Genomic DNA, 26,818 nt, shown 5'->3' on the forward strand with positions numbered 1-26,818 from the left:
TAAAACATTTTCATCTGTATCTTATGTGTCTCAATAGCCAAGTTTGCAAGAAAAGAGATTACTATTTTCTGGGTAAATTGTTGTGCACTAAAAAACACTTGAACAAACGTTGTGTACAAGGTGAAATGAAACTTTATCGAGTTTGATAACTACATCTAAACATGACTTCTAAGTCCAATCAATATTTTTTTTTGATTGAAGTCCAGTGTTCAGTGTTCAAATTCTGTGTTTAACAGTTGGGAACGAAAAAGGTGAAGAAGGATGGGAGAATTAAAAAAGGAAAAAGAAAAAGAGAGAGTATGCACCTGCCTTTAGTGCAGTAAAGCATATAAAATCTAAGCTTGCAGCATGTACTGGTTTTTTCGAGAAATCCAACTAGAGTTTCCTTAATAGCTAAGAAGTGCATTATAGTCATTGTCACCAGTTGCAAATAAAGCTCTCTGATTAACTTATTATTCCTCAACCCGCAGCAAAAAGCAATCAAGCAAAGCTCGCTGATACACATTTTCACAATTCTTTAGTTGCCAGCCATTGTCTCCCTCTCAAAAGCAAAAGCTGAACAAGACACCCCCCCCCCCCCCACAACACAAGAACCCACAAAACACCTACAATACGCACATAACAGTTGTACGCTTCACTGAGCGATCAAATACTACAACTAGTAGCAGTAGTAAAAAGTAGAAAGAAATGTACAGATTTAGCAATACAGTAATAGGTTTCTTGAACCTCTTCACACTTTTAGCCTCAATCCCGATCATCGGTGCAGGTTTATGGATGGCTAAGAGCAGCACCACCTGTGAAAGCTTTCTTCAAACACCCCTTCTGGTGATCGGCTTTGTGATTCTGATAGTATCTCTGGCTGGTTTTATTGGGGCTTGTTTCAACGTTGCATGGGCTCTGTGGGTGTATTTGCTGGTCATGCTGTTTCTCATAGGAGCTTTGATGGCTCTGACAGTTTTCGGGTTCGTGGTGACGAGCCAAGGTGGAGGGCAACCGGTTGAGGGGAGGGTTTATAGAGAGTATCACCTTAATGATTATTCTCCATGGCTGAGGAAGAGAGTTGAGGATCCTCACTATTGGATGGCCATCCGGAATTGTATTTTGAGTTCTAAAACTTGTGCTAGCATTGTTATGTGGACTCCTTATGATTATCTCAACCGAGACTTGACTCCAATTCAGGTATCTATTGTCTTTTCTTTTTTTTCCCTTTTATTTTTTTCCCCCAAGTAAGTAGAAGATTTTGGTTGTTTAGAAATCAATTGGTGGGAGGACTCAGGTACAACATAATTCTTGAAGGCACGCTAAATACTGGAGGTAAAAACTAAAAAGAGCACTTAAATTTGTCAAGGTACAGAGTTGCCAAATCTCCTTTTCATGTGCTATTTCTGTTCGCTATTTTTGGGGGCCAGGTGGGGTGAGGATGGACAGGCTTTATGGTGGTCAAGAAGCAACTGTACGTGTTCATGTTGGTGGTGGTTTGGTTTGCGAATGTTAACAATTCATCACTTTTCACCACCAATTTGAAAGAGAATCCATTCAGTTTGTCCCGCCTAAATTTAGAGGAAGAATGTTAGTAGACTTCTTGTATGAGACCACTCGAAAAATCCCAATCTATCAGGCCTTTCTATATCTCCTTTTTTTTTTTTTTTTTTGGTTTCTTTCTTATGACACAGTATGATAGTAATCAAATCGAGATTTTTTGAAAAATACAAATATTTCGAAGATTGAAGACAAAAATTTTATATGCGCTATATTACAGTATATATCTTAGTCATATCCTGACCAAATTTTATTTTAAAATTGAACATGCATAATATAGTAAGGGTGTACGAATTAAATTTAATGGTAATCGAGTTGCAGTTATTTATTATTTGTTGAGCAAATTACCTGATCCACTGAATTTTTTGAATAGCAAAGCTTTGGCTACTCAAAATTAACAATATGTATTTATCCATTAAACTATCAAAGATGTAAATTTTGGAACATTCCGTCTGTTTCCATTATTAAATCGACTAGATCTAAAGACTGCATGAGTCACAAGACATAACTAGATTTAACAGACTTCACAGTGAAAATAGGCGACATGGTTTGAGATTTACACTTTTGATAATTTAATGAATAAATACACACTCTTATAAGTTGAGTGGCCAAAACTCTACTATTCAAAAAGTTCAGTGACTACTCGAGTAATCTGTTCTTACTTGTTTTGTCCAGAAAAGCTTACACATAAAACTTGTATGGACTAGTGTACAATTTGATTCCAAACGTTAATAAGGTTTAGTCACCAATTAAAGTTCTACAAATTATAATTGTAGGTGGGTACATAGTAGACTTAATTCTGTTAGTATATATTCCTCTTTGATGCATATTGCTAATTAAATACGTATGTATAATGCTGCTTAAAAATATACATTGCAGTCTGGTTGCTGCAAGCCTCCAACTTCATGCAATTATGCAGCAACAACGATGGCTCAGGACCCGGACTGCTACCTATGGAACAACTCCCCGACCATGCTTTGTTACCAGTGCGATTCGTGCAAGGCCGGAGTGCTTGAAGATGTCAGGAGAGACTGGCACAAGCTCTCTGTACTTAACATTGTCATGGTTGTTTTACTCATAGGCATCTACTCCATTGGCTGCTGTGCTTTCCAAAACACCCAAAGAGCTGAAACAGATTATCCTTATGGCCGTAACAGGATGTCCAAGATCCACCCCAGATGGGATTTTCATTGGTAATTAACTCATCAAAACCCAACAACTCAATCATCTATCCATCCATCTCAATCCATGCAAAAATCTGGTCTTTCTTTTGCTTTTTGCTTTTTGCTTTTTATTTATTTATTTTTTATTTTTACTTTGTTCTTCTTCCATTCTTCCTTTTGATGTTTTGTTTCTTCGACAGGTGGAGATGGTTGAATGAAAGGAGACGCCAACTTTACTAAACAAAGGACATGGAGGAAAGCTTTCACTTTTTCCTATGTATTTTACAGTTAATTGCAGTCTTTCACTGTGCAAAAGTTGGATATCCTTGTGCTGTTTTCAGATTCAGCTTATATATATATATCCCATTGGCGTGGTTGGCATTTGGATGTGGATGGCTGCATGAGCCTCTGCTTTAACAAACCATTCTCTTTATTCACAAACACTAGCTACGTTCTGCTCTCTTGGTCCCTCTTTAACTTTGGAATGCCTCCCGCTTCATTTCAGACGTTTGTGTGGTTGCCTATTCAACTATTGCCTGTTGGCACGTACCTTACAAATTTTTTGTTTCGTCCTATTGCTTGTCAAAGATTTATGGGGAAAATGAAAAGAGAGGCAGGCATGAGCATGCCTTTATATATTTTCGTGCCTGCTGCTGCTAATGGATAATAGTAGTGCATTTCATTTTCATTCTCTCAGCAGCTGGAGAGTGGGAATGTCCAAAATTGAGAAACAACTTTTCTGGTAAACGTTTTGGATGATTGAGTAAATGATACTCAGAATAATGTAAAAATTTTTTTTTAAGGACGTAAAAGTATTAAAATTAAGAAGCAACACAAATAATTCAAACACTAGCAAACATAAATTTTAGCAAAAACAAAAAAGAAGTAATAAAAGTTATGAATTCCTTGTCTATCATTCAAATTAAAAATCATCACTAATGGCAAAGCCTTTGGTGTTTTAGTTTTATTTTATTCTTCAATTGTTCGTTAAAGTCTTTAACATAAATTGTGTAAGTCAATTCATTTACTCTAAAACCCTTCTAGAAAGTTGATTTTACAAATTAAGCCTTTACTTTACTGCTATTTATCAACGTTGTTTGCCGCTCCATGTTTGACTTGTGCATTTATTCTCTGCTACTTAACAGTGTTGTTTTGTACGTATATAATTAATATGATTTAATAAATGTAATAAGACAGAGTACATAATAAATTTGACAAAACTTAATGATGTTGATATTTGTGTGGTAGAATTTAAGTTATAAATTAACCTCATAGTTTAGAAAAGTTTGAAAAAGCTTTTTGGTGGAATAGTTCCAAATTACCACTTGGGATCCTCGGTGACATATTTTCTATGGCAATTCAAATGCCACCAATAGTATTGCGCCAAGTGTCTTGTTATTATTTACACTTGAATTTTCTAATAATTCAACTTGGTTTGGTTTAACACAAGTTTAAATTAGACGGAGATAGAAATAGAGAGATATTAATCATTTTCGAATGTTCCAACCGACTCCACTTTCGTGAGTACTGCGAAAGCATAGGGGAACACAAACAGTTCCGTCATATGATATGTTTTTATACTTTTTGGTTCCTTACAAATGAAATGAAATATTTTGGCCCCTTATATGTTGAAAATGTCACAAGTTGACCATTTAAAACAACAAACACGCACACGGAGACATATCCCATGATTAACATTTCAGGTCAAAAAAAGAAGCATAGGACATGTTTGACAAGATTCTGGTCAACGTTGAATCTTGAAATCTAAAAATTAAGTGCTAAAAGTATTAAGTTGCTGAGTTGGTTAAATTATACTATCTGTTTGATAACCAATTGAATTAAAGTGCTGAATTGAAATATAGCAAAAATATTATATTTTCATCTTTTAAAAAATTACCTTTAGTTGTATATTTAGAAAGAAAGAAAGAAAAACGTGTATGTATGTGTTTGAGAGAGAGAGAGAGAGAGAATAATAAAACAATTTAGATGTGGTGTATAAATGTGTATATTTGCGTGTGAGATTGGGAGTGTATATTTGCATACGCGCGCGTGTGTGTGTGTTAACAGAAAAAGAACAAACGATGTATTTTGTGCAAGAGCATATATAAAATTGAGTTATATCTACGACAATTATACTACATGTAGTCAATTCAGATTTCACTAAAAAGTTTATTTCATTCAAAAGTTTGTACACAAATTAAGCAGTGCTTAATACATTAAGTTATTTCTGTTATCAAACATGCTGAATGAATTAATTTTCAACATCAAATAGAGTTATCAAATAAGCGGATGAGCCGATCAAATTTGGTTTGGCTTGCAGTCAAAGTCAACCCGTAGCTTAACGGACCGAACGCGTGCGAACATCTTGATGATCAAGAGCATCCGTGATACTAAATGACAGTAACATATCTCGCATGTTATGATGCTATTATGAATTAATTCGAGGGATAATATCAGAAACCTCCCTTGAGGTTTTTAACAATTTTATTTAGCTCATTTGAGGTTTTAAAAATTATACATGCCTCCCTTATCATTTAAAATGAAAACATTACCCTTAAATATTTTAATGAAATTTCTTTGTTTGGTATGCTTATACTTATAATAACTTTTAAAATTATTTTTTCATTCTTTATCCTTCTTATTCCTTTTTTTTTAAAATTTTTTTTGTCAATAAAACTGTAGAACTGCCACTATTACATTTAGTTTCTATTGTAACCAAATGTCGAACTAGTGATTTTTTTGATGAGTTAACTTATATGTAATCCAATATCTTTGCTGATTTTTATTTTCTATTTTTTGGTATTAAAATTAACAATAAATCAAAAAGAAATGGCCCAAAACCACTACTACATTATGATAATTTCACTAGTTGAAAAATTCATAAATTCTGAATGCGTTATTTCAATATTTTCTTTTCTATCTTATAAATCTAAATCCAAAGTAAAATACCATCAAAAGTATCCTATCATAGTGATAAAATTATTATTATATTTTTTTTTATCAAATAATAGGTTTGGACATGAAAAATTTGACATCTTTTCCTTATAATTGTATAGATAATCTTATAATTGAATTGGAAAATAAATTAAAACTCATTACACAAGGGCATTGTTGGGTATTCATTTAAAAATTTGACCAAGTCAATATTATTTTGAGGTTTTATTACTAAATCTATCAAATCAGGGGAGGTAGGTGTAATTTTTCAAATTTTGGAGGAGCTCAGTGAAATTTTTAGAAATCTCAGGGGTCATTCAATGTGCAGAGACGTTTAAGACGTGTCCTCAGATGGCCCGCTCTTGCACGTAAATTTGACAGCATCATGACTTTTAGCAGGCAAGCGTGAGGATGAGGTCCAGCATAACGATAAACAAGACAAAGACACAATAACTCGGCACGGAAGCCTTCCAGTCCAACATGAAAATGGTAGCATGCATCATACGACTTTTCAAGGTTGCGGTCGTTTCAGGGATAGCAACGGATTTCAATTCCCTCCAATATTTCTGGGCATGTGGCCGTTCAATGAATATAGATGAAAAGGATAAATTTTTGACAATTTCATATGGCTTCTAAACATTTCCCACAAAAAAGCATTACGCAATTGCAAGCTGCTGCACACCGTCACTTGTCTAGTTCAGACCTTTTCTTTCTTCTGATACTTTTCCAAAAATTTTAAGGGACCACGCAAGAATTGTGTCATCTGCTAATTCGATGGGCAGCTTCATCGTCATCTTCGTCTTCTTCATCAGTCAACCTCAAATGCGCGGGAGCTCAAATACGTGGGACGAAGTCAGCAAGGATAATTGTCTAAGTGGAACAGTCATAAAACAGTGGTCTTCCCTCCCCTTCCATGTCTCCTCTTATGATAAGTCATATTTATATATTTCACACATTCTAAACATGTAAGCCAAGATGTATATTTATGTTATCCAACTTCATGCTGCCACAGCATAATTTTCCATAAATCAGCATATATTAATAGTGTATATATCTTATCATAAAAGTACTGTGTGGCTGTATTCATTTAATTTGTACGCAACTACTTCAGTCTTAAATCCATCCTCATCTTAGTTTTTTTCTGACATCTTCAAACTATCAAGTTGATTATACATTGGAGATCCAGGTAGCATAGGATAATTCGGAAATCATGGCCGGAGAAAGTAAAGAACTTACATTGCAGGAGACGCCTACGTGGGCTGTGGCAGTTATCTGCTTTATACTCGTTGCTATCTCAATCATGGTCGAATTTCTCATTCATCTTCTCGCCTCGGTATGTACTAATTACTAGCAGTTTTCTTTCCAACATTTCAGTCATTTATGTGCTTGATTTAACTGGGCTAGTTGATTATACACAGTGGTTAAAGAAAAAGCGTAAACAAGCTCTCCACGATGCACTGGAGAAGATCAAAGCAGGTAAGAAAATCTTCGACTTCCACTTAGTTACGAGTATGTGAGCTTGGTAAGTTTATATGTACAAGATCACAGGACTAATAAACATTTTTTCTTTCTGGGGTTGCCTACTTTCTTTCAGAACTTATGCTTTTGGGGTTTATCTCATTGCTCCTTACAGTAGTGCAAGACCCCATTTCCAAAATATGCATACCCAAGAGTGCTGGCCGGTCCTGGCATCCTTGTAGGGAAAATGATGAATTGGATGGTGAAAAATTTATAAATCCATGCCAAGCCAAGGTATGTATAATAATTGATGATTGATCATTATGCTGTTCAATTTCAATTTCCTTCCCTTTTTTTTTTGTTACTCCTATTATTTAACTGTTGCAAAGTATTAATAATGTTTTGAACGATGTAAAAAAAATGTAAAGGGCAGAACAGCATGGAACATGTAATCTGGCGAGTCTAATTGGTACCTAGTACGTAATGGGAATTTGTTTTGCAGGGTAAATCGCAATTGGTTTCAGAAAAGGGGTTACACGAACTCCATATCTTCATTTTCATGCTTGCCGCTTTTCACGTCCTCTATTGTATCACGACTTTGGGATTGGGTAGGCTAAAGGTGAAAACAGTGCTTGAAATATTAATACCCCCTCAAAAGTTCAGTACTTTTTCCTTGTGTATATTTGATACTAACTGCCGAGGATATGAAATTAATGCAGATGAGGGTATGGAAAGCATGGGAGGATGAGACCAAGACTCTGGAGTACACATACCATAACGGTAAGAAGTTCCCACTAGCCCAACCCAAGTGCGCACGAAGTCAATTTTTCTGCAGTGATAATCATGTTTTGGCCTGTCAATTCACATTTACAAAAGTGTGTCAAATGAGTCCCTTGATTTCTTGGAATTACACTACTGTTTTAATTAAGTGTTTATGATATAATCTCGTTTCAAGGATTGAAATCATGGAATGGTCGATGATTCTTAATGTCATTTCACTTGTCCACTCAAGTCCCAATTTTACCTACACATGCTTATCAGAGTGACAAGCGGCTGCTTCGAAATCTTTTTTTGTTTTTCAAATTTATAGTAGCCTTCCAACAATAATCATGCCGAGATAATTAGACTTCCTGAATTAATGTTCCAATTTTTTTTTTTAACCTAAAGTTCATTTAACCGAATCTTGACATGTTTGTATGTCACAGATCCAGACAGATTCAGGTTTGCTAGGGATACTTCCTTTGGACGTAGACATCTGCACTTCTGGAGCAAGTCTCCAATCCTCCTTTGGATTGTAAGAGCAGCGACCTAACTTTTGGTCTATAATACTTCTGAAATACAGGATTTTTCAGGATACAGATAGAATCTGTTTATTTTGTTTTTCCCTCAAACTGAGTAGTGGTGCACAATTGATGCTTCCTGATCCTTTTCTTTATTTGCCTGGATCAGGTTTGTTTTTTCAGACAATTTTTTGCATCAGTTACAAAAGTTGACTATTTGGCTCTTAGACATGGCTTTATCACTGTAAGTTGTTGAAAGTCCCTTGGATAGATTATACACTATTGTATCCATTCGAGCTTTAACAGATGAAGGGTTACTTTATCTAATTACTTGCATATCAGGCACATTTAGCACCCCAGAACCACACAACATTTGATTTTCGGTCATACATCAAGAGATCCCTCGAGGAAGATTTTAAAGTCGTGGTTGGAATAAGGTAAGTTGATTCTGTAGTTTCTGCCCTTTTCTTCATGATCTGAGTTTATTCACAATTCTGAATGGAGAATTTAACTTAGACACTAATTCCTGTTTTATCTGTCTGCAGTCCTATAATATGGCTCTTTGCTGTGCTGTTTCTTATGTCAAATACTCATGGTAAGGATTACTAAATGCTTTTTCACATCCTTGTAAGTCAGAAAATTAGTCAAGCCATGATCTACTATACGATAAAAGATTTGTTCAGAGCTTCAAATTGACAACCTGACTGCTGCTATTATATCTTGGAGTAACTCTTTCTGACATGTTTACAAACTTGGATTCATATGCGGACTTATCCTTTTTCTTTTTTAGTCATTTGGGTGGTTCTATTGGCAAAATTGCAATTCGATTATATCACTCTTGGGGACCTTGTACCCTTGTTGATTGACAAAGTTGAATTTTGTATTGTGCAGGATGGCATTCATACTTGTGGCTACCGTTTATTCCTCTTGCGGTACTGTGATAGTGCATGCGAAACAGATCACGTTAATACGTTATCAATCAGTATTTGCATAACTTCTATGAGCAAGTCCTCATACTTAAAAACTTGCAGGTAATCCTCTTGGTGGGTACAAAGCTACAGGTGATTATAACAAAGATGGGATTGAGGATTCAAGAAAGAGGTGATGTTGTCAAGGGAACACCAGTAGTGGAGACAGGAGACCATCTATTCTGGTTCAATCGCCCTCGTTTGCTCCTTTACTTGATTCAATTTGTTCTCTTTCAGGTATCTGTTGATTGAAAACATACTCATATATCAGGATCCGAAAGTTTCACATCTTTATTTGCTATATAAAAGCTATCATTTGAACCTAAGTCTGGCGCCCTCTCTGTGTTGCAGAATGCATTTCAGATGGCTTTCTTTGCTTTTACTTGGGTAAGGAATCTTCTACTGCGTGCTCGACCTCAATATACACTACTCCTTAGTGTCCAAACATAATGTTTTGGGAAATCAGAGATTTGTTTTTGTTATAAAGCCATTATGATCTCAAGAGTCTATTCATGCTACAACCTCACATAACACTCATCTTGACTTCTCTTTCTTCAGTATAAATATGGCGTGCCATCTTGCTTCCACAAGGGGCCTAAAGACATAGCCATCAGACTTTCAGTGGGGTGAGTTTGAGAATTCTGTGTCAATTTTCAATCATGCTTGAGCTGCATAATTAGAATCATATTAATAATCTTCTCTCTCTCTCTCTCTGGTCTTAGGATCGTCACACAAGTCCTCTGCAGCTATGTTACTCTTCCTTTGTACGCCCTAGTAACACAGGTAATGTGCTTTACTCGCTACATTCCTCTCGCGAAGAAGTAATTAAGTTCCAACAAAAAATGTAGACTGATTACGTTAATCCAATACACATTGGTTCAAATTAACAGATGGGCACAACAATGAAACCGGTAATATTCGATGAGAAAGTGTCATCAGCACTCAAAAGCTGGCACAAGACTGCCAAAAAGCACATAAAAGAAGACAGGAAATCAGGAAGTACGACACCCTTCTCGAGTAGGCCTGGAACGCCCTTGCATGGAATGTCTCCAGTTCATCTGTTGCAGGGCTTCCGTTGCAGTACTGTGGATGATGATAGCCTGCAAGCAACCCCACGGGGATCCAATTCTGACAATGAAATTTGGGATCATGAAGTGCCTTCATCTTCCCTGCATAACGCTGATGATAATGCTGCTGGTTCTGCTGGAAGAGTTACAGTAATGCATCACACAGTTCAAGAAATCCAGCTAGCATCCACGTCCCGAATTTCTCCAAAACAACGTTCGGTAAAAACTCAACATGAAGTTAATATCGGCTCCACTGATTTCTCATTCAAGTAATTGGATATATACTGGGCAAAATCGTGTATATCATGGTGATTCTTTTATTCTTTTAATGCGGAATTGCTTAGGCAATTTGAGATGGTTTGGTTTGGTTTGGTACCGTTGCTTCTAATTGTTGTGCTGCTTACCTAATTGTCGTGCTGCTTACAATATCTAGCATACATTTACAATAAATTATTGTATTTCTTACAATATTTATAATTTACACAAACAAAATTTAAAATTTTGACGGACAAAAAAAATACAAATTCACCTGTACGATGAGAAAATAAGTCACAACCTTGTGTATACGAAAAAAAAATGTAACAAACCGAACCCCCGATTCTTACGGATTGATTCAGCTGGCCTTAAAACCAGACTACTTTGGGCCTAAAACTAGAAGAGTTCGATAATTAGTTACAACCTGCATGAAGCCAAATCCAATACCGAGGCCTGATCTTCCTTCCCTGCCTCTGCTGTTGGAAGAAAGGATTGATGAGAATATGTCTTGAATCACGTGCTCTGCTAGAATGTCAGAATCTTAGAACAATTGATCCATCAATTACTGTTTATTCGGTAAGAAAATGTCAGAAAGAAAACTCATTCTCAGGGATTTGAGGGGTGTCTTTATCTCTTAGCAGCAGGGTATTTTGTGGGGTTTTTTATCCCACATCGGTATTGGGGGGAAGAGTTTGGGTAGATAAGTTCCTCACAGAATTTCAAAAATTGCCGACTTTTAAAATTACTGTGAGAATTAGGTTTATTTACGTAAATTCTTACTTTTATAAAAAAATTGTCAGAAAAAAATTACTGTTTATTCATGTCTTCCTCAAAACTAACTTGATTGTAGGAGATAAATTGAGAAATCTAGCCCCGATTCTTTCCCTCGTGTTTGCAAGCTAACAGATTGGATCCCGCTACCAACCTTAGCCCGTACACGTTGCATGTGATCTAACTTTTTGATGAAAAGAAAACTCTCAATTTTTGAATTTACGGCTTCATTTGGACAAGCTTATTAATGCCTAGTTACTGTATTTTTATCCAACATGAAATGATACTTTTACAACTTGTTATATATATATATATATATTTTTTTGCATAACTGCACATCTAACCTAACATATCTTACTCCTACTCCTAAGGGGAGAACGTACTTTATGGGATGACCCAACTGAGTCGAAGGAATCTGACGGGAATTAAAGTTGCAAACGAGCCAAATCGAGTCGAGTTTTGATTTAATTTTATCAAACTCGAACTCGAGGTCGAGCTCGACGAACAGACAATTTTGAAACTCAAGCTCATGCTCGAAACAATAAAAATAATTATTTTATTTTTTAAAAAATAAATAAAAATTATTTTTCTTTAATAAATAATAAAATATTAAGGATATTTATATAATTTTACTATTAAAATAAAAAAAATAAATATATATACTCGAGTTTGCGAGTTAACGAGTTTAATATTTTGAATTCGAGTACTCGATATTGATCGAGCTTGAATCGAGTTTGCACCCCTAACGGGGACTGAATCACCATCAGACCAAACAGATGCACCACACATCCGTATGAATTTAGAACAAACCTCATATTGAGGCACATTTATGGGAAACAAGATTTGAACCCTTGACCTCTCACCCCGCAATTAATGTAGTGGCCAACTCTTCAATTACAACTTGTAATTGAAATAAAACTTGAAAATAAAATTTTTTTGAAGGACCACTAATACTGTTCATTTTATTTGGGTTGGTAAACTGATTGTTGGGTCTTTTCTGGTAGTATTAAACATGCTCATGCCATTACCGTCCCCAGGAACCAGGAAGTGTCGCGAATGCGTAACGACGCTTATCTTATTGATGTTGGACCCACATGGATTTGGGGTAAATCAGGAATGGAATTGGAAAGCTGCAAGCGCATGAAGCTCAAGGGCAAAATATTACGCCGAGTTAAACGCACAAACACGCACTAAATTAGTTCCTGACAACAGGGAGAACACATCCGAAATATGAGGCCCAGATGCAATCCAAGAAATCAATACAAGCTTGTTCCAAAGGTAAATTGCAATTTTTATCTTTTATCTGCATTGTCATCTCTCATTGTTCAATATAGTCAACAGATTTATATATGGTCAGCGAAACATATAATTTCATTTGTGTATTGTTCTAAGATAGAAGGTCCTTCACTTTCTTTAAGAAACACAGAATCTACAGCTAGCTCAGTGAAGAATAGTCCACATTCTTCACCATTTTGATGGTTGGAAGTAGATAATGTACACCCTCATGTGGGAGGGGAGAAGTGGTTTACAGCTGCTGGGCTGATGGAACATGTAATCTCCTAGTGAAGTACGTTACAATGAAAGAAAGCTGGGGTAGCATCTCAAAGCTTTTTTTTTCGTTTTTGGGGATGGGGTAGGGTGGGGTTGTTGGGGGGGGGGGGGGTGGCGGGGAAGGGAGCCGGGGCGCAAAAAGCAAAAACAGGGGAGAAGGGTTGCATCATAATGCCATAAGCTTACAGTCGATCTCATTGCATTGCCTCTCAGGCACTACTTGAAAGACTCCTGTGGTATGAAATCAACTGTTTGAACCAATCTGCAGATAGCTTAGGAGTTCTTTCAAGGGTTGCAAAGTCAACATGGTGAAGTCCAAATCTTATTGTATATCCAGATGTCCACTCAAAATTGTCAAGCAAAGACCAGGCAAAGTACCCTCTCACATTGGCTCCATTCCTGATCATGTGACCAATTTTACGAATGCATCAGAAAAGCAGTTTGTTTATCATTTGCTAAGCACCTTAAAAACTCTTCTTTAGGTCCGTAAGGACACACAGGGATGAAAGAAACTACAAACATAGAGATAGTGGGAACGTGTCAAGAATAACGAAGACATATACCGTATTGCTAGAGCCAATGAAGCCAAGTAGCTATTCATGTACTCCACCCTTCTGTAATCTTTAATGAAATCTTTGACAGATGAATTCAGTTTGTTCAGCTCTCCATAACCTGAACAAGTTTGTTTAGACTACATCAGACAAATTATAGTATGCTTCTAATCTATCCTAAAGACAGATTAGGCAAAATTTTCAATTACCATTTTCAGTGATGAACATTGGTGTGTTATTGTATCTATCTTTAATATACATCACAATTTTGTACATTCCCTGAGGATGTACATATAACCAGTCCACTGCAGTCTACTTGCATCAGAAAATACTTCAATTAGGATAACAGGAACCAAATAGTAATTTGAGGTAACATTGAATTGACATACATACAGTTTCACCAATGGGAACACCATCCTTAAATGCTGTCCGTAAGTAGTAACCCTCTGACCTTGACACTCCTGGCCCTTGTTCACATGTTGAGTATATGCAATCTTTAGCATAGAAACTAGTATAGTGGTTTATGCCGATAAAGTCCAATCCAAGTTTTATCTCACTGACTTCCTGCCTTTGAAAGTTCGGCAACTGTGATCCGAGTATTTGTTGCATCTCTGCAGGATATCTTCCACATATAATTGGATCCAAGAACCTGTATTAAAACCACTGAGTTACAAGACCGCATAGTTCCTTTTCTTTTTCAGGTCATAAATGTGGAATTTGTAAGGTCATTTTATGCAAGTTACCGGAGGACTTCAAGCATCATAGTCATTTATACAAAGCCACAAGACATGTATAACATTGACTTTCCTGAATCAGGAGTTTTAAGGTTTATTTTAAGACGTCACAATATATCAATCTTGTGATAGTGAAGAGTCAAGACTATCTTACCAATTCAGGAAGAAAGATTGAGCTCTCTCAGCTGCTAACTTATCCTCTGAGGAGTTAGTGAAGGGCTCAAACCATATAGCATTCATCACAATCCCGATACTTCCCCCTTGTTTTTCCTGAACGCTACCATGAAACGTACAGGTTATTGTTAATCAGGTCATTGGTTGCTGTTTATCATATCGATACCGTGGTAACCTATTTGGGAAGTTGAGTAAATAATGCAGTTGAAACTGAGCACCTTATATTTAGTTCGATAAGTCCTGACAGCAGCTGCATGGGACAGAATCATATTATGGGCAGCTATAAAAGGCTCCTCCTCTGAATTTCCAGTGCTACAATTTCCAAATGAAGCAGAACACCTAGATGGAGGGTAAATCCCGGACCTATATCCACGAATGGCTACAACATTGGGCTCATTGAAGGTAACCCAGTACTTCACTCTGTCCCCAAAGTATTTGAAACAGATATCTGCATAATATCTGAAATCGTCTCTGGAAAAAATGATTACAAAATGAGTTGCATCTTAATTGAATCTTATCCAGCAGCAAGTAGACACATCAATTTTGAGTTGAATGGCCTTCTCAGCAAACAAGGGGATTATAAAATTGTGGCACTTGACTATTCCATTTTACCTAAGCAAAGCTTCATTAAGCAGCAATTTCATTAGAACTAGATTCAAGAACAGAGATTTACCAACTTTCATGGTCAAAATTATTCATACACATTATTGGTATCAATATTGAAAAGATGATTAATTCCAATGCCAACTTCTGATATTCTTCAGGCATAGTTCTATACAACCTTGAAGCTAATACAACCTACAGTAGAAATAAGAGTTGCTGCAGCTTACTGTACTTTGGGACTTAGCCAAGCTCCATATCTCTCTTCAAGTTCTTGAGGGATGTCATAATGAGTCAATGATGCAAAGGGAGAAATTCCTGGAAATTCATATACATTATTCTTTTCCCCCCTGTTACTAGAACTATTATCATGGCTTCAAGTAGCTGACGTAGAGTAGAAGTAACCTTTATCTAGGAGTGCATCAATAAGCTTGTTGTAGTGCTTAATTCCAGCCATATTTACATTTCCAAATCTCCCTTCTGATCCACAATGAATAAATAGCAGTCTTGTCACAGAAAAAAAAAATAACAATAACAATAACAATAACAATAACAATAATAAGATGAAATTGAAGGAAAAGCAGGAGTTCCTTGAAGTGCAAATCAGTTTCTCATCCAATTGCAAAACAGAGAGAGAGAGAGAGCTACCATTTAAACTAAGACTTACTGGGAAGTACTCTAGCCCATGATATAGAGAAGCGATAGCTATTCACACCGAGATCTTCCATCAGATCAAGATCCTCCTGTATTTGTTGTCAGGACATTGAATTATTATCTGATTCATTTCTTCTTTTCATATTTCTCTTTTGCAATGTTCAGCCCGTTACACAGATTATGAGCCATTTAGACTACATTTAGTTTTACTACTGTAAAACATCATTCTGCTGATGTCCTACAGGGATCAAAATAGCAATCTAGTCTGGTAATATTACTGAAACAGGCAAAATAGCAATTGCCCGTTTTGCTCTTGCTTAAGAAAAAAGAAAAAAAGACTGGCAGTCTGGTGTCTTTCTTTCATGCAATCCTACACAATCCTGATGATCTAAAAACTCTGGCTGTTGTATAGAAGTTATTTCTCACTGACATGGTTACTGTTGTTAGTTTAATCATCCATGAAACAGGTAAGAAGGCGTAGTTTGGTTACTAGGAGATTTGAGAATGTTTTTGCCGCAAAAAGGTTAAAGAGTGCACAAAACACTTTTGGCGGTACCAGACTATTCTGCAATTACCATGAGCTTTAACTCTTGCTTTCAACCAATGATCTATTGATTTCTTGAGGCAACTATTCCTTCTATATTCACTTGAAAGAGATGGCTATTTTGCGACAGCATCGGCATGATGCTACTTCTGTATCCAGTGGCTGATGCTTGGACAGAGAAACAAATTTCAGCCACCAGTGAAAAGAATGTAAATTATCCAATAATCATATTATCTGTTATGGCTACTTGTTTCCCTTCTCATAAGAATTGCATTATCAAAACTCTGACAACAATAGGTGTTTTCCGCTTACACATAATACCTTGCTATTGATCAAAATTCCTTTTTTACTGTGGGTTAAAAAATAGGTCCAGGTAGCATATACTATTTTCTCATCAGAAAGATGCAGTGAAACACCAGGACATCATGTATTTACCTGAATACTCAAAATGTGGAGGATCACTGTTAGAAACCAAAGGACCAAGCTGCTTCTTGTAACCAAATCATCCCAACCACAATGACTATTCAAGCACAGCATAACTAAGTTTAGCTTAAAGACAAACGACAATGATTATTATCAGATTTCAAAACATTCGAGATCCGACAGAGACTACATATTCCGATACACTGCAACAGAAAAGTTGCAGTGGGATCTACTCTATATGTCAAATGGTATGAAGACATACAGCTTAGATTTGCATGGGATCTACTCTATATGTCAAATGGTAAGTTCCATTAGAAAAACAATCATGAAATTAGTCCTTTTTTTTTTATTACTTTACTTTGATTGCAAGACATCAACTGAAATTTTGGTTCTCCAACTATTAATTGTTTTAGCTGTGATATTAACACAGGCTAGAATTGCATCAAGACATAGTTTGTAGCTTATCAGAACTGATATCAGCAGGCACATCCTAAGATGATATTCCCGCACTGTTCAAGCAGGTCACTAGACAGGAACGCCCAAATCCTTGTTTTATATCTATACTATTTTTTCTCCATCCACCATGATTCCACGATAGTCTCTGGCCAATTATGCGCCACAAGCATCAACAAGAAGCTTGTATTGGCATGCTGGGTCATTTTGTACGAAGGTGGTATATGCTTTGCTCATTTTCAAGGACTCTCAACATTTTTACCCCAACTTGTCCACCCTCCACGCATTAAATCATCATGTGTCAGTAACCAATCATGTTCTTGCTTTCATTTTTCTGTTGCTGTAACTTTTAGAACAGTTACATTTTGTACTACGCATAGCACAAAGTATATTCAACAGGCATTAAAAAAATATGGAACAGCTGCAAAGGAAAGGTCTCTCGTAAGTGAACTAAAATTACCAAGTAACGATGGTAATGATCAACAGCAATGTCTCCATTACTTCCATCCAAGATGTTACCTACCAGTGGAATCGCCAAATCAAGTTTAGTTATGTATTATTTTCCTCCCGTATAATTTTTCCTAACTGAATCATTTTACCTGCTTCATGGGAAAAAATGTCCCAGTTACTGAGGCCTTTCCCATCACTCAAGAAAGCTCCTTCAAACTGCAAATTAAACAAATGAAGTATGCGAAAGCATATAAAATGACAAAGCATCTGGCTCTGAGAAAAATAGCAGCACCAAATTTTAAAAAAAAAATTTCTGAAAACAAGAAGATGAAAGCAACTCTGATAAACCTGGTACGAAGATGATGCAGTTCCATAAAGGAAGTTGCTCGGAAAATCTGCTAGCTGTAGACTGCTTTTCAGACCCCTCAAATAATTTGGATTACAGGACGCCATGATCATACATAGGCACATTGTAATCACAAGGAGAACATCTGAAAACAATGAGAGTTTCATGGTGGCAAACGAAATAATCTACAACTTCAAAGAAATAGAACTATACTACCCTGGACAGAAGGAATCTTGTGAAGCACATTCCAGGGAACAAGAGGAGGTAAAAAGTAGGGGTGCCAATTGAGCTTTTGAGCTAAGTTTCGGCAAGTCCAAACTCCCCTCACAAGTTATATGGATTTTCAAGGTTCAGCTCATATTAAAAAGGCTCAAACTCAGCTTATATTATTATATGAGTTTCGGGTTTAAATCGGATTTGGTCCAAACTCATAATTAAATATAAAACTTGTAATTCAAATTTACATATAAATTATTAACATTTTATGTTGCAATATGTACTAGTATTCAAGACATCCACTATGTGTGTGCAACTAATAGAAAAAATATTTGTGAGTATATTTATTGAAATCATTTTAAAAAAACTTGGTTTTACATTTTGAAAATACATATGTAAAAAATTTACCAAAATAAAAGTTATAAAAAGTAGTTATTTGGTAGTTATTCATAATTATAATTGGTAGTTGCTAATTAAAATTAATAATTTAAAAAATAGAATATGAAAATATATATATATATATATATATATATATATATATATATATATTACTTGGTAAAAAATCATGTTAGTAGTGGGTAGTTATTACGGATAGATAGATTTTTCTTTATATCAAAAATTCCATCATCATCAAGAGTAGTTTAAGTATATAAAATAACATATTTTTGTTTATCCCAAACACCCTCCTCACCCTTTATATATGATATAGATAATTATAAATTATGGATATTATTATATATATATATATATATATATTACATATATTATTATACTCATATATGGGCCTAACTTCAATCGGGTCTCGAATCTAGCTCACATTTAGTTTGGACCTAATCTCTAGAGTTAAATTCTGTTTGGCCCAATTAAAGTTTACATGCAGTAAGTTTTTTTGGGCCAAATTGACCAAATTCAGGCTGACCCAGTCCAGAATCCTATACACAACAAAGCATGGCAAGACTGCGGAGGATACACAGAAGAGTGAGGTTCAGGTAATTTTCGTTATTGAAATAAGCCTATTTCTAATGGTAACAAAAAGTTGAACAAAAATATAGGGGTTCGTTTGGATTCCTTGTTTTTGCACCTGTTTTTTAAAAACTGTTTTTCACATTCCAAATGCTACAGTACATGTGTATTTCAAAAACAATTCCAAAAACACCCTATCCAAACATTATATCAAAAACAACTCCAAATATACAAATTTAATATGTATATTTGAATTATTTATATTATATATATATTATATTAATATAAATTGAAATATACAATTTGAAAATTATATATTTATATGTTATATATGTTATATATTATATATTATATAAATATTTATATACATTAATATTATACATAATATAATATAATATACATAATATGTAATATTGTATAAATAAATGTATAAATATTTATACATAATATATTATGTACATTATATTATAATATATACATTATTAATGTACTTTCATTATTATGCACATTATTGTGTATAATAATGTTATGTATAATATATAATATACATAATATGTAATAATGTATAAATGTATATTATGTATATTATATTATATATATACAATATTATTTATATTATACAAATTGCAAAATTTTATATTATATATTTATATAATGAAATATACAATAAATATTACAAATTGAAATATTATATAAACACCATATTTATTAATATTCAAATATTTATAATTAATATTAATGTATATTATATATATTAGATATTTATAAATAATATATTTATATATTTATTTATTCATATTATATATAATTTATTTATTTAATACATATTTTTATATATTTATAATATATTTATATTAAAAATATATATTATAAAATTATATATAATATAATATATATTATATTATATAGGTTATACATTTATATAAATGTACATTTATACATAATATATATTTATGTATATTTATAATATATATTTATATTATTATTATATATAATATAATACATTTATAAAACATTTATACATTTATATTAATATACATAATATTAATTTTACATTTATACATAATATTAATACATTTATATATTTATATTAATTATATTAATACATTTATACATAATATTAATATATATTTATGATATATTAATTTATACATTTATATAATATTCATTTATAATTTATATATTTATAATAATATACACTTATACATTTCGAAATATATATTATGTATTATATATAATATAATATATTTATTTATAATATATATAAATATATAAATATATTTATTTATAAATATTTATAAATGTATTATAAATGCATAAACATATATTTATATAAAAATATAAAATTTATAATTTATAATTTATAATTTTTACATTTATATAATATTCATTTATAATTTATACATTTATAATAATATACATTTATACATTTATAAATATATTTATATTATGTATTATGTATAATATAATACATTTATAATATATTGATATATTTTTATATAAATATATAAATATATTTATTTATAAATGTTTTATAAATGCATAAATGTATATAAATATAAAAATATAAAAATTATAAATTATAAAATACTCAAAAATATGTTTTAAAAATACCTCTAAAAATAATCCAAAAAACATCTACAGTAAAAGTTTTTCATATAGTTTTTGAAAAACAACCCCAAAAATAACTAATCCAAACGGACTTGTATTTCATAAACGAAATGCTACAGTATTGTTTTTGAAAAACAACCCCAAAAACAGCTAATCCAAACGGACCCTAGGTTTATTAAACTTAGAGCCCAACTTTTGGGGCAGTCACCATCATAGATGAGTGATAATAAAAAAATGACCTCAATGATCCTACAGGATCATGAATATGGGATGCAAACTTAAAAATAAAAATTGGCTCTTACTTTTCAAATTGAAGAAATATCTTCCAAGTTACAGAGAAAGTTAAAAGAACCAATGAACAATGATGTGGGCAGTGGCCATGTAAAGATTGCTCAAAGTTTTATCTTAGGAGCTAACAAGTTGAAGAAATTTTGCGGAAGAAGTTGTACTGGTTCTTAACCTCTTTTCCCACCATTTTTTTCCCAGAACTTAATTCTTACTGTAAATGCAATCAAAAGTAAAAATTATTATAGTTTTGCCTAAATTAAATAAAGGGATAATTTCAGAAACCTCCCTTGAGGTTTTCGACGATTTTCCTAAGCTCTCCTAAGGTTTGAAAAATTACACTTACCTCTCTTGATTTGATAGTTTTAGTAACAAAATCTTAAAATAATATTGGCTTGATCAATTTTTTAAAGGAATACCCAAAAATACCCTTGTGTAATGAGTTTTAATTTATTTTTCTATACAATTATAAGATTATTTAGTATAATCTGAAGGAAAAGATGCCAAAATTTTCGTGTCCATATATACTATTTGATAAACAACTATAATAATAATTTTATTACTATGACATGATACTTTTGATGGTATTTTATTATGGATTTAGATTTATAAGATAGAAAAGAAAATGTTGAAATAATTCATTTAGAATTTATGAATAATTTAGTAGTTTTTTATGTCATTTGTTTTTTATTTATTGTTAATTTTAATACCAAAAAATAGAAAACAAAGATCAGTAAAAATATTGAATTACATTTAAAATTAATTTGTCAAAAAAATCACTAGTTCGACATTTGGTTATAATAGAAACTAGAGGCAATAGTGATAATACTACAGTTTTATTGGCGAAAATTTAAAAAAAAAGGAATAAGACGGAAAAATAATGAAAAATAATTTTAAAACTCATTCTAAGTATAAGCATACCAAATAAGGAAATTTTATTAAAATATTTAAGGATAAAATTGTTATTTTAAATGATAATGGAGGTATGTGTAATTATTTAAATTTTAAAGGAGCTCGGTGAAACTGTTAGAAGCTTTAGGGGAGGTTTCTGAAATTATTCCTTAAATAAATTCTTGCTACATTATGACTGCAACAATATATTTGTTCCATTTTTTTTTTTTGTTGTCTTTTTAACCTTTTTCGATGGTCTCTAACAGCAAGATGTCATGTTAGACCCGTCACAGTGGGAACTTGATTGATGGAATGGTTGTCATATTTCAGAAGATTACTGAATTGGGATGTCTTGCCATTCGTTAGTGGAAGATAATCACCATTAAATTAATGCTCGTAAGACTTCTCCATCAAAATAATTAGCTATGGATATTGACGTCCAATCAAGATAAAAGCATGTAAACTTTGCAAGTTAACAGAGGAGCACTTCCAGAAAGAAATTTAATATATATATATATATATATATATATATATATATATATTCATGAACAGAAACAACATAAAATAGTAACCATCTATGTATGTGTTTTACTTTCCAATCGTTAACAGAAGAATATGAGTGAAGGCATTAACAGGATAGGACGTTTTATAAAAATAGCTAGCATCTATAGACGTGTTTTACTTTCCAATTGTAGAATCAATCACATCAATTAGCTGTCATAATCATCATGTATGAAGTTGCAGTCTGACAACAAAATCATTCAGAAACAAGAAGGTCTCTCCACCGTTGTGTAGTATAGATTAGGTTATATAATTATTATTATTTAAAAAAAAAGAAGGTCTCCATATAATTACACCTTAAGAAACATAAGGAGGATCTCTTTTTCTTCTCGAACAAGAAGTTTCTTTTTAACCTGCCGTGTTAAAATTGGTTTGTTTGGATAGAATATTATTTGAAATAATTATTATAATATTTTTATGATATAATATATATAAAATAAAAAAATAGTTAAAAATATTAAAAAAATGAATTAAAAAATACATTTATCATATGAGCGAAATATTATTTAGAAAATTGCATTTCAGACTTCACTTTATGATTAGGAAAAAAAAAACTTTTAAATCCAGCAAAAATTCAAGGAAACGAGAAATGAAAACATTTGGTAAATTATAAGATGTGGTTAATAACACACAGAGCAACGGTCAACTATACATTTGTATAACTTGTTCTATTCTAATCTAGAGAGGAAGGGGAGTCTAAGGAAACTGTGGTAGGGATTAGTGGGTATACAAACTCAACTATATTAAGGAAATATTATGGCACAATTTTTAAATTTTTTTCACTACAGGTGAAATTTGAACTCTCACCTACAGTTCAAGGCGGGACTTAAGTCCCAATCCTGGTGTGAAAACACATTAAATAGAGACAAGAAAATGTTGGTGGTGTTTGGATTGCATTTTTCGTGATTTTTCATTGAAAAATTACTGTAGCAATTTGATGTATGTGAGGAAAAAAAATAATTGGGAAATATGATTACGGAAAACGACGTAATTTTTCGATAGAAACCGGCAATCCAAACAAGGCAAAAAACTTTTTGACATTAGAGATGTACGATTAGAATTGCTGTTGGTCTTTTTGGAGAAGGGGATGAGGCATTGGTTACAGACTGTTCATTGACCATTAATTCTTCTTGGAACCAGCAAACAACATGATAAGGGAATCAAGTCCCATCAATTTCCCAAATGTTGTCAAACGTCATTCTTCTGGCACAGTAACTCATCGCGAATAATTAACCAGAGAAAGCCACTTTACAGATATAACTTCACTTTACAATTTTTATAAAAAATGAAAAAAAAAATTCAACCAGTGATCACGATTCATGATGATGTTATTGTCTTGTAATCTTCAACCAAGGCATGCATGGCCCAATTAACCCCTTTTTTCTTCTCGAAAAAATATAACCCACTTAAGGGTGTGTTTGGATTGTTTGTTTTCGTCGAAAAATATTATCATTTTTCGTGATCACATTTTTCTATTACCTTTTTCCCTCACATATATTAAATCGTTACAGTAATTTTTCTATAAAAAATGACGAAAAATGCAATCAAAACACACCTTTAAATTACCAAAAGTCGCAAGCAATAAAATGAACATTTGCCATAGATATTCATAACTTTTCAAATTTACACCCGTCGACCCTTGTTAGTTTATTATTCTGATATGAATAATTCCAAGGGAGAGAATTTAACTCCCAACAAAAAATTAAAATCTACAATCAACTAAAGAGTAACTTTTTGTTGATTCTGATTATTCTTTGTAATCACTTTTCTTCATCAGATTATCAAAATCTAAAACAAATGAGAGCAAGGCTTATATGCGCATATAATTTAAATCCTTTTGAACCCAAAATCGGCATTAGCTCTATTTACATCCCAAAAGGACAGACCATTCATGTGCTGTCAATGAACAACAAAATGAAGGAAAGCTTTTGTTGTTCAATATATAACCAACCAACATCTGCTGGCAAATAGTTAGACAATGATCAATCTTGTTGAATATATACATATACATATATATATATATTGCTCTGCTTGATATTAATAACATGTACTACTAATCAGGGAGATTCTATCCCAAAGAGTCTCTTCCTGAATAGTCAGAACAAACCAGTTTTGGGATTGAGGGAGTAAAACAAATTCTGAGGAGTTGGGCCTTTGGGCATGCATTTCTCAATGGACCGTAGATGAGCTACATATAGGGCCACTTGGAATTCTTTTTGTGGGAATGCAAATGTTGCGACGAATTCTGTCGAGGAAGATCTGGCCCAATCATGGTCGTTTTAAAAATATCCAATCCCAACTGAACCCAGGTCATTTATTTATTTATTGTAACAAAGAGGCATTATTGTAAGGAACGATTTCCCGAGAAGAAATTAAAAATATATGTAATGTGCGTGTTTTGCTGTTCTTGGGTGTGACTTCATTGCTGCGATTGTTACCATGCAAAGTCAACCGTAACGCCATTTTGGCTTCACCCTCCTTCAGGGTGCATTTGCGTAGAATCCCCTGGACAGAATTCAGGCAAATGAGAAATAAAAACAAAACGGATGCGGTGTGGTTTCTTATTAAAATTTTTTTAATGTTTTTTATGATTATATTTTTTAATCACATTTTTATCTCACATACATCAAATCACTGAAGTGCATTTTTCTATAAAAGCTTTAGAAAATACCAAACCAAACGGAATATCGAAACTAGTTTGAATGTGTTTAGTTAGACCCTCCAATTTATACATATTGAGCATTTGTCTCTCCTCTCTCATTGTTATGAGTCAAACTATAATGTTCAAACTTGATTTAATTTCTCTAAGAAGAACAATTGTGTATAAGCTCACCTTATTTATTTTGAGTTGAATTGAAACAAGTATTATGGATATTCTAAGAGATAGTACATTTCCATTTTTTTCCCTACCATTCCATCATTTGAGAAATTTTCGGACAATTACATAAAACAAGTGGAACCAACTACTCCTCAAGTAGTTGGCCAGCGGAAAGAGTTTTAAAAGGCTCTTCCTTGAGTATAGGTTAAGGGATTTGATCTTTTAAATTGCATTCTTGTTTAGAATTTTTTGAAAATTTTACCAACGGGGTGCAAAGCCCGTCTGGTTCAATGGCGATTAGTCCTCTACTCCTCTCTGAGTTTTTCATTAACCTTTTTGAGTCCACCTCTTCCCCTTAGTATTTGGTCCGGTGGCGTTTTAGTTTCCTCCGATTTCTCCACTGACCCCTTTGAGTCCACCCCTTCACCTTAGTGTAGAGTAGGAGTAAATGTAGAATAAAATTTATCTTGTCCGAAACAAAAAACATAAAACAAGTGGACTTTTAAAAAAAGAATATCAATATATCACTTTTTTTTATTGAGATTCACAGATCAATTGTACATCGATGTGTCTGGATATAAAATTATTTTAAATTACCTACATTATAAATGCACTTTTCAATTGATTTTTTATATTTTTAATTATATTTTCATTTCACATGCATTATATTATAAAAACATTATAGTAATTATTTTCAAATAATAGATTTAGACAATATCCTAGCCAAAAGAGAGCAGTGCATTTCTTATAGTTCACTTTGTTCATTGGGATTTCAGTTACACCTTTGGTGCAATATTATACCCTCCGCCTCCATCATCCATTAGACTTGCATGCCAGAATGAGGAAAGCTACTTGGAACATTTTACTAGTCCACGAGACAAGAGAAGAATACTAAGGGCAAAAGAGATGCTCGGTCTATTGGAAAATTATAAGCTTGGAAGACAATCAAAAGTATGAAGCTTTCCAACTAAATTATTTGTAGTTAACATTTTGACGATATTTGTCAAACAATAATTAAGTTGAAATCAAACACAGTTCTCCAATAAAAATAAAATTCTCAAACTCAACTCACGCCAACCATTTTAACAGAACTAAACTTAAACAATAATAAAGTTAAACTTAAACATAATTTTAATTCACTTAAAAAATAAATGAAAATGTAATTTATTACTGGAGTTTGGTTTGGCTCCATATATTGGGATTTGTAAATATCTTAAAAACAAATTCGTGTTATACTATGCTCTAAACATGTTATTTAATTGCTTAAACGTATTATTGAATTATCATTTTTTTCACGTATATCTTTTTTTTTTTCTCATACGTGTCTTAAGATATAAGATTATTCAGAAAGATATTTAAAAACAATAACGTGTTTGGATAGTGGATTATTTGTGCTTTTTTTTATTTGCTTATATTATTAACACATTTTTTATATCATTATATCACATCAAAAAAGTATTACAGTATTTTTTTTTTAAAAAATGATCTCAAATAATTTGCTATCCAAATAATATAATACTTTTGTGATGGATGTTCGTACGATAATAAGTTAGTTTAA

The 26,818-nt window shown here is 32.9% G+C and overlaps 3 protein-coding genes and 1 long non-coding RNA gene across 8 annotated transcripts; 3 read left to right on the forward strand and 1 right to left on the reverse strand.

Moving 5' to 3' along the window:
• The first annotated feature begins 482 nt into the window (after nt 1-482).
• On the forward strand, nt 483-3,083 carry LOC140035015 (tetraspanin-6-like). Its single transcript, XM_072074249.1, has 3 exons — nt 483-1,179; nt 2,419-2,732; nt 2,903-3,083. The coding sequence occupies exons 1-3, from the start codon at nt 688-690 to the stop codon at nt 2,940-2,942; spliced, it is 846 nt and encodes a 281-aa protein (XP_071930350.1). The 5' UTR covers nt 483-687; the 3' UTR covers nt 2,943-3,083.
• A 3,081-nt stretch (nt 3,084-6,164) lies between these two features.
• LOC113730815 (MLO-like protein 12) lies at nt 6,165-10,764 on the forward strand. Of its 4 annotated transcripts, none has more exons than XM_072074250.1 (16): nt 6,165-6,601; nt 6,800-6,969; nt 7,055-7,112; nt 7,231-7,388; nt 7,597-7,713; nt 7,814-7,874; nt 8,300-8,388; nt 8,544-8,618; nt 8,717-8,811; nt 8,920-8,969; nt 9,266-9,306; nt 9,406-9,579; nt 9,694-9,729; nt 9,901-9,968; nt 10,065-10,125; nt 10,233-10,764. In XM_072074250.1, exons 2-16 carry the CDS (start codon nt 6,847-6,849, stop codon nt 10,680-10,682), a joined length of 1,656 nt encoding a protein of 551 aa, XP_071930351.1. In that variant the 5' UTR covers nt 6,165-6,601; nt 6,800-6,846; the 3' UTR covers nt 10,683-10,764. The 4 variants fall into 4 exon arrangements, with proteins under 4 accessions (XP_071930351.1, XP_027111561.2, XP_027111562.2 ...); XM_027255760.2 differs by having other exon boundaries at nt 6,165-6,532; XM_027255759.2 differs by having other exon boundaries at nt 6,546-6,969.
• A 1,671-nt stretch (nt 10,765-12,435) lies between these two features.
• LOC113730817 (uncharacterized) lies at nt 12,436-13,640 on the forward strand. Its single transcript, XR_003458406.2, has 2 exons — nt 12,436-12,713; nt 13,255-13,640. It is a non-coding gene; the product is annotated as an uncharacterized lncRNA (long non-coding RNA).
• Nucleotides 12,866-18,198, reverse strand: LOC113730816 (beta-glucosidase 47). Of its 2 annotated transcripts, XM_027255762.2 has the most exons (12): nt 17,918-18,198; nt 17,719-17,785; nt 17,580-17,638; nt 15,713-15,788; nt 15,451-15,525; nt 15,276-15,363; nt 14,664-14,916; nt 14,426-14,541; nt 13,931-14,186; nt 13,747-13,849; nt 13,550-13,658; nt 12,866-13,385 (listed from the first exon to the last, which is right to left on the reverse strand). In XM_027255762.2, exons 1-12 carry the CDS (start codon nt 18,080-18,082, stop codon nt 13,196-13,198), a joined length of 1,557 nt encoding a protein of 518 aa, XP_027111563.2. In that variant the 5' UTR covers nt 18,083-18,198; the 3' UTR covers nt 12,866-13,195. The 2 variants fall into 2 exon arrangements, with proteins under 2 accessions (XP_027111563.2, XP_071930352.1); XM_072074251.1 differs by lacking the exon at nt 13,747-13,849 and having other exon boundaries at nt 13,927-14,186.
• Nucleotides 18,199-26,818: the final 8,620 nt, after the last annotated feature.

This window comes from Coffea arabica, chromosome 2c (assembly GCF_036785885.1).
Source record: "Coffea arabica cultivar ET-39 chromosome 2c, Coffea Arabica ET-39 HiFi, whole genome shotgun sequence".
Taxonomy (NCBI): domain Eukaryota; kingdom Viridiplantae; phylum Streptophyta; class Magnoliopsida; order Gentianales; family Rubiaceae; genus Coffea; species Coffea arabica.

What these genes read in the sequence shown, in the direction of transcription:
- LOC140035015 (XM_072074249.1), top strand. Translation starts at nt 688, where the DNA reads ATGTACAGATTTAGCAATACAGTAATAGGTTTCTTGAACCTCTTCACA. An exon ending in GAGACTTGACTCCAATTCAG is followed by an intron (nt 1,180 to 2,418) that starts GTATCTATTGTC and finishes TATACATTGCAG; the next exon opens with TCTGGTTGCTGCAAGCCTCC. An exon ending in CCCAGATGGGATTTTCATTG is followed by an intron (nt 2,733 to 2,902) that starts GTAATTAACTCA and finishes TTTCTTCGACAG; the next exon opens with GTGGAGATGGTTGAATGAAA.
- LOC113730815 (XM_072074250.1), top strand. Translation starts at nt 6,847, where the DNA reads ATGGCCGGAGAAAGTAAAGAACTTACATTGCAGGAGACGCCTACGTGG. An exon ending in TAAATCCATGCCAAGCCAAG is followed by an intron (nt 7,389 to 7,596) that starts GTATGTATAATA and finishes TTTGTTTTGCAG; the next exon opens with GGTAAATCGCAATTGGTTTC. An exon ending in TGGGATTGGGTAGGCTAAAG is followed by an intron (nt 7,714 to 7,813) that starts GTGAAAACAGTG and finishes AAATTAATGCAG; the next exon opens with ATGAGGGTATGGAAAGCATG.
- LOC113730816 (XM_027255762.2), bottom strand. Translation starts at nt 18,082, where the DNA reads ATGAAACTCTCATTGTTTTCAGATGTTCTCCTTGTGATTACAATGTGC. An exon ending in CAATCTTTCTTCCTGAATTG is followed by an intron (nt 14,187 to 14,425) that starts GTAAGATAGTCT and finishes GTTTTAATACAG; the next exon opens with GTTCTTGGATCCAATTATAT. An exon ending in AATGTTCATCACTGAAAATG is followed by an intron (nt 13,659 to 13,746) that starts GTAATTGAAAAT and finishes AAACTTGTTCAG; the next exon opens with GTTATGGAGAGCTGAACAAA.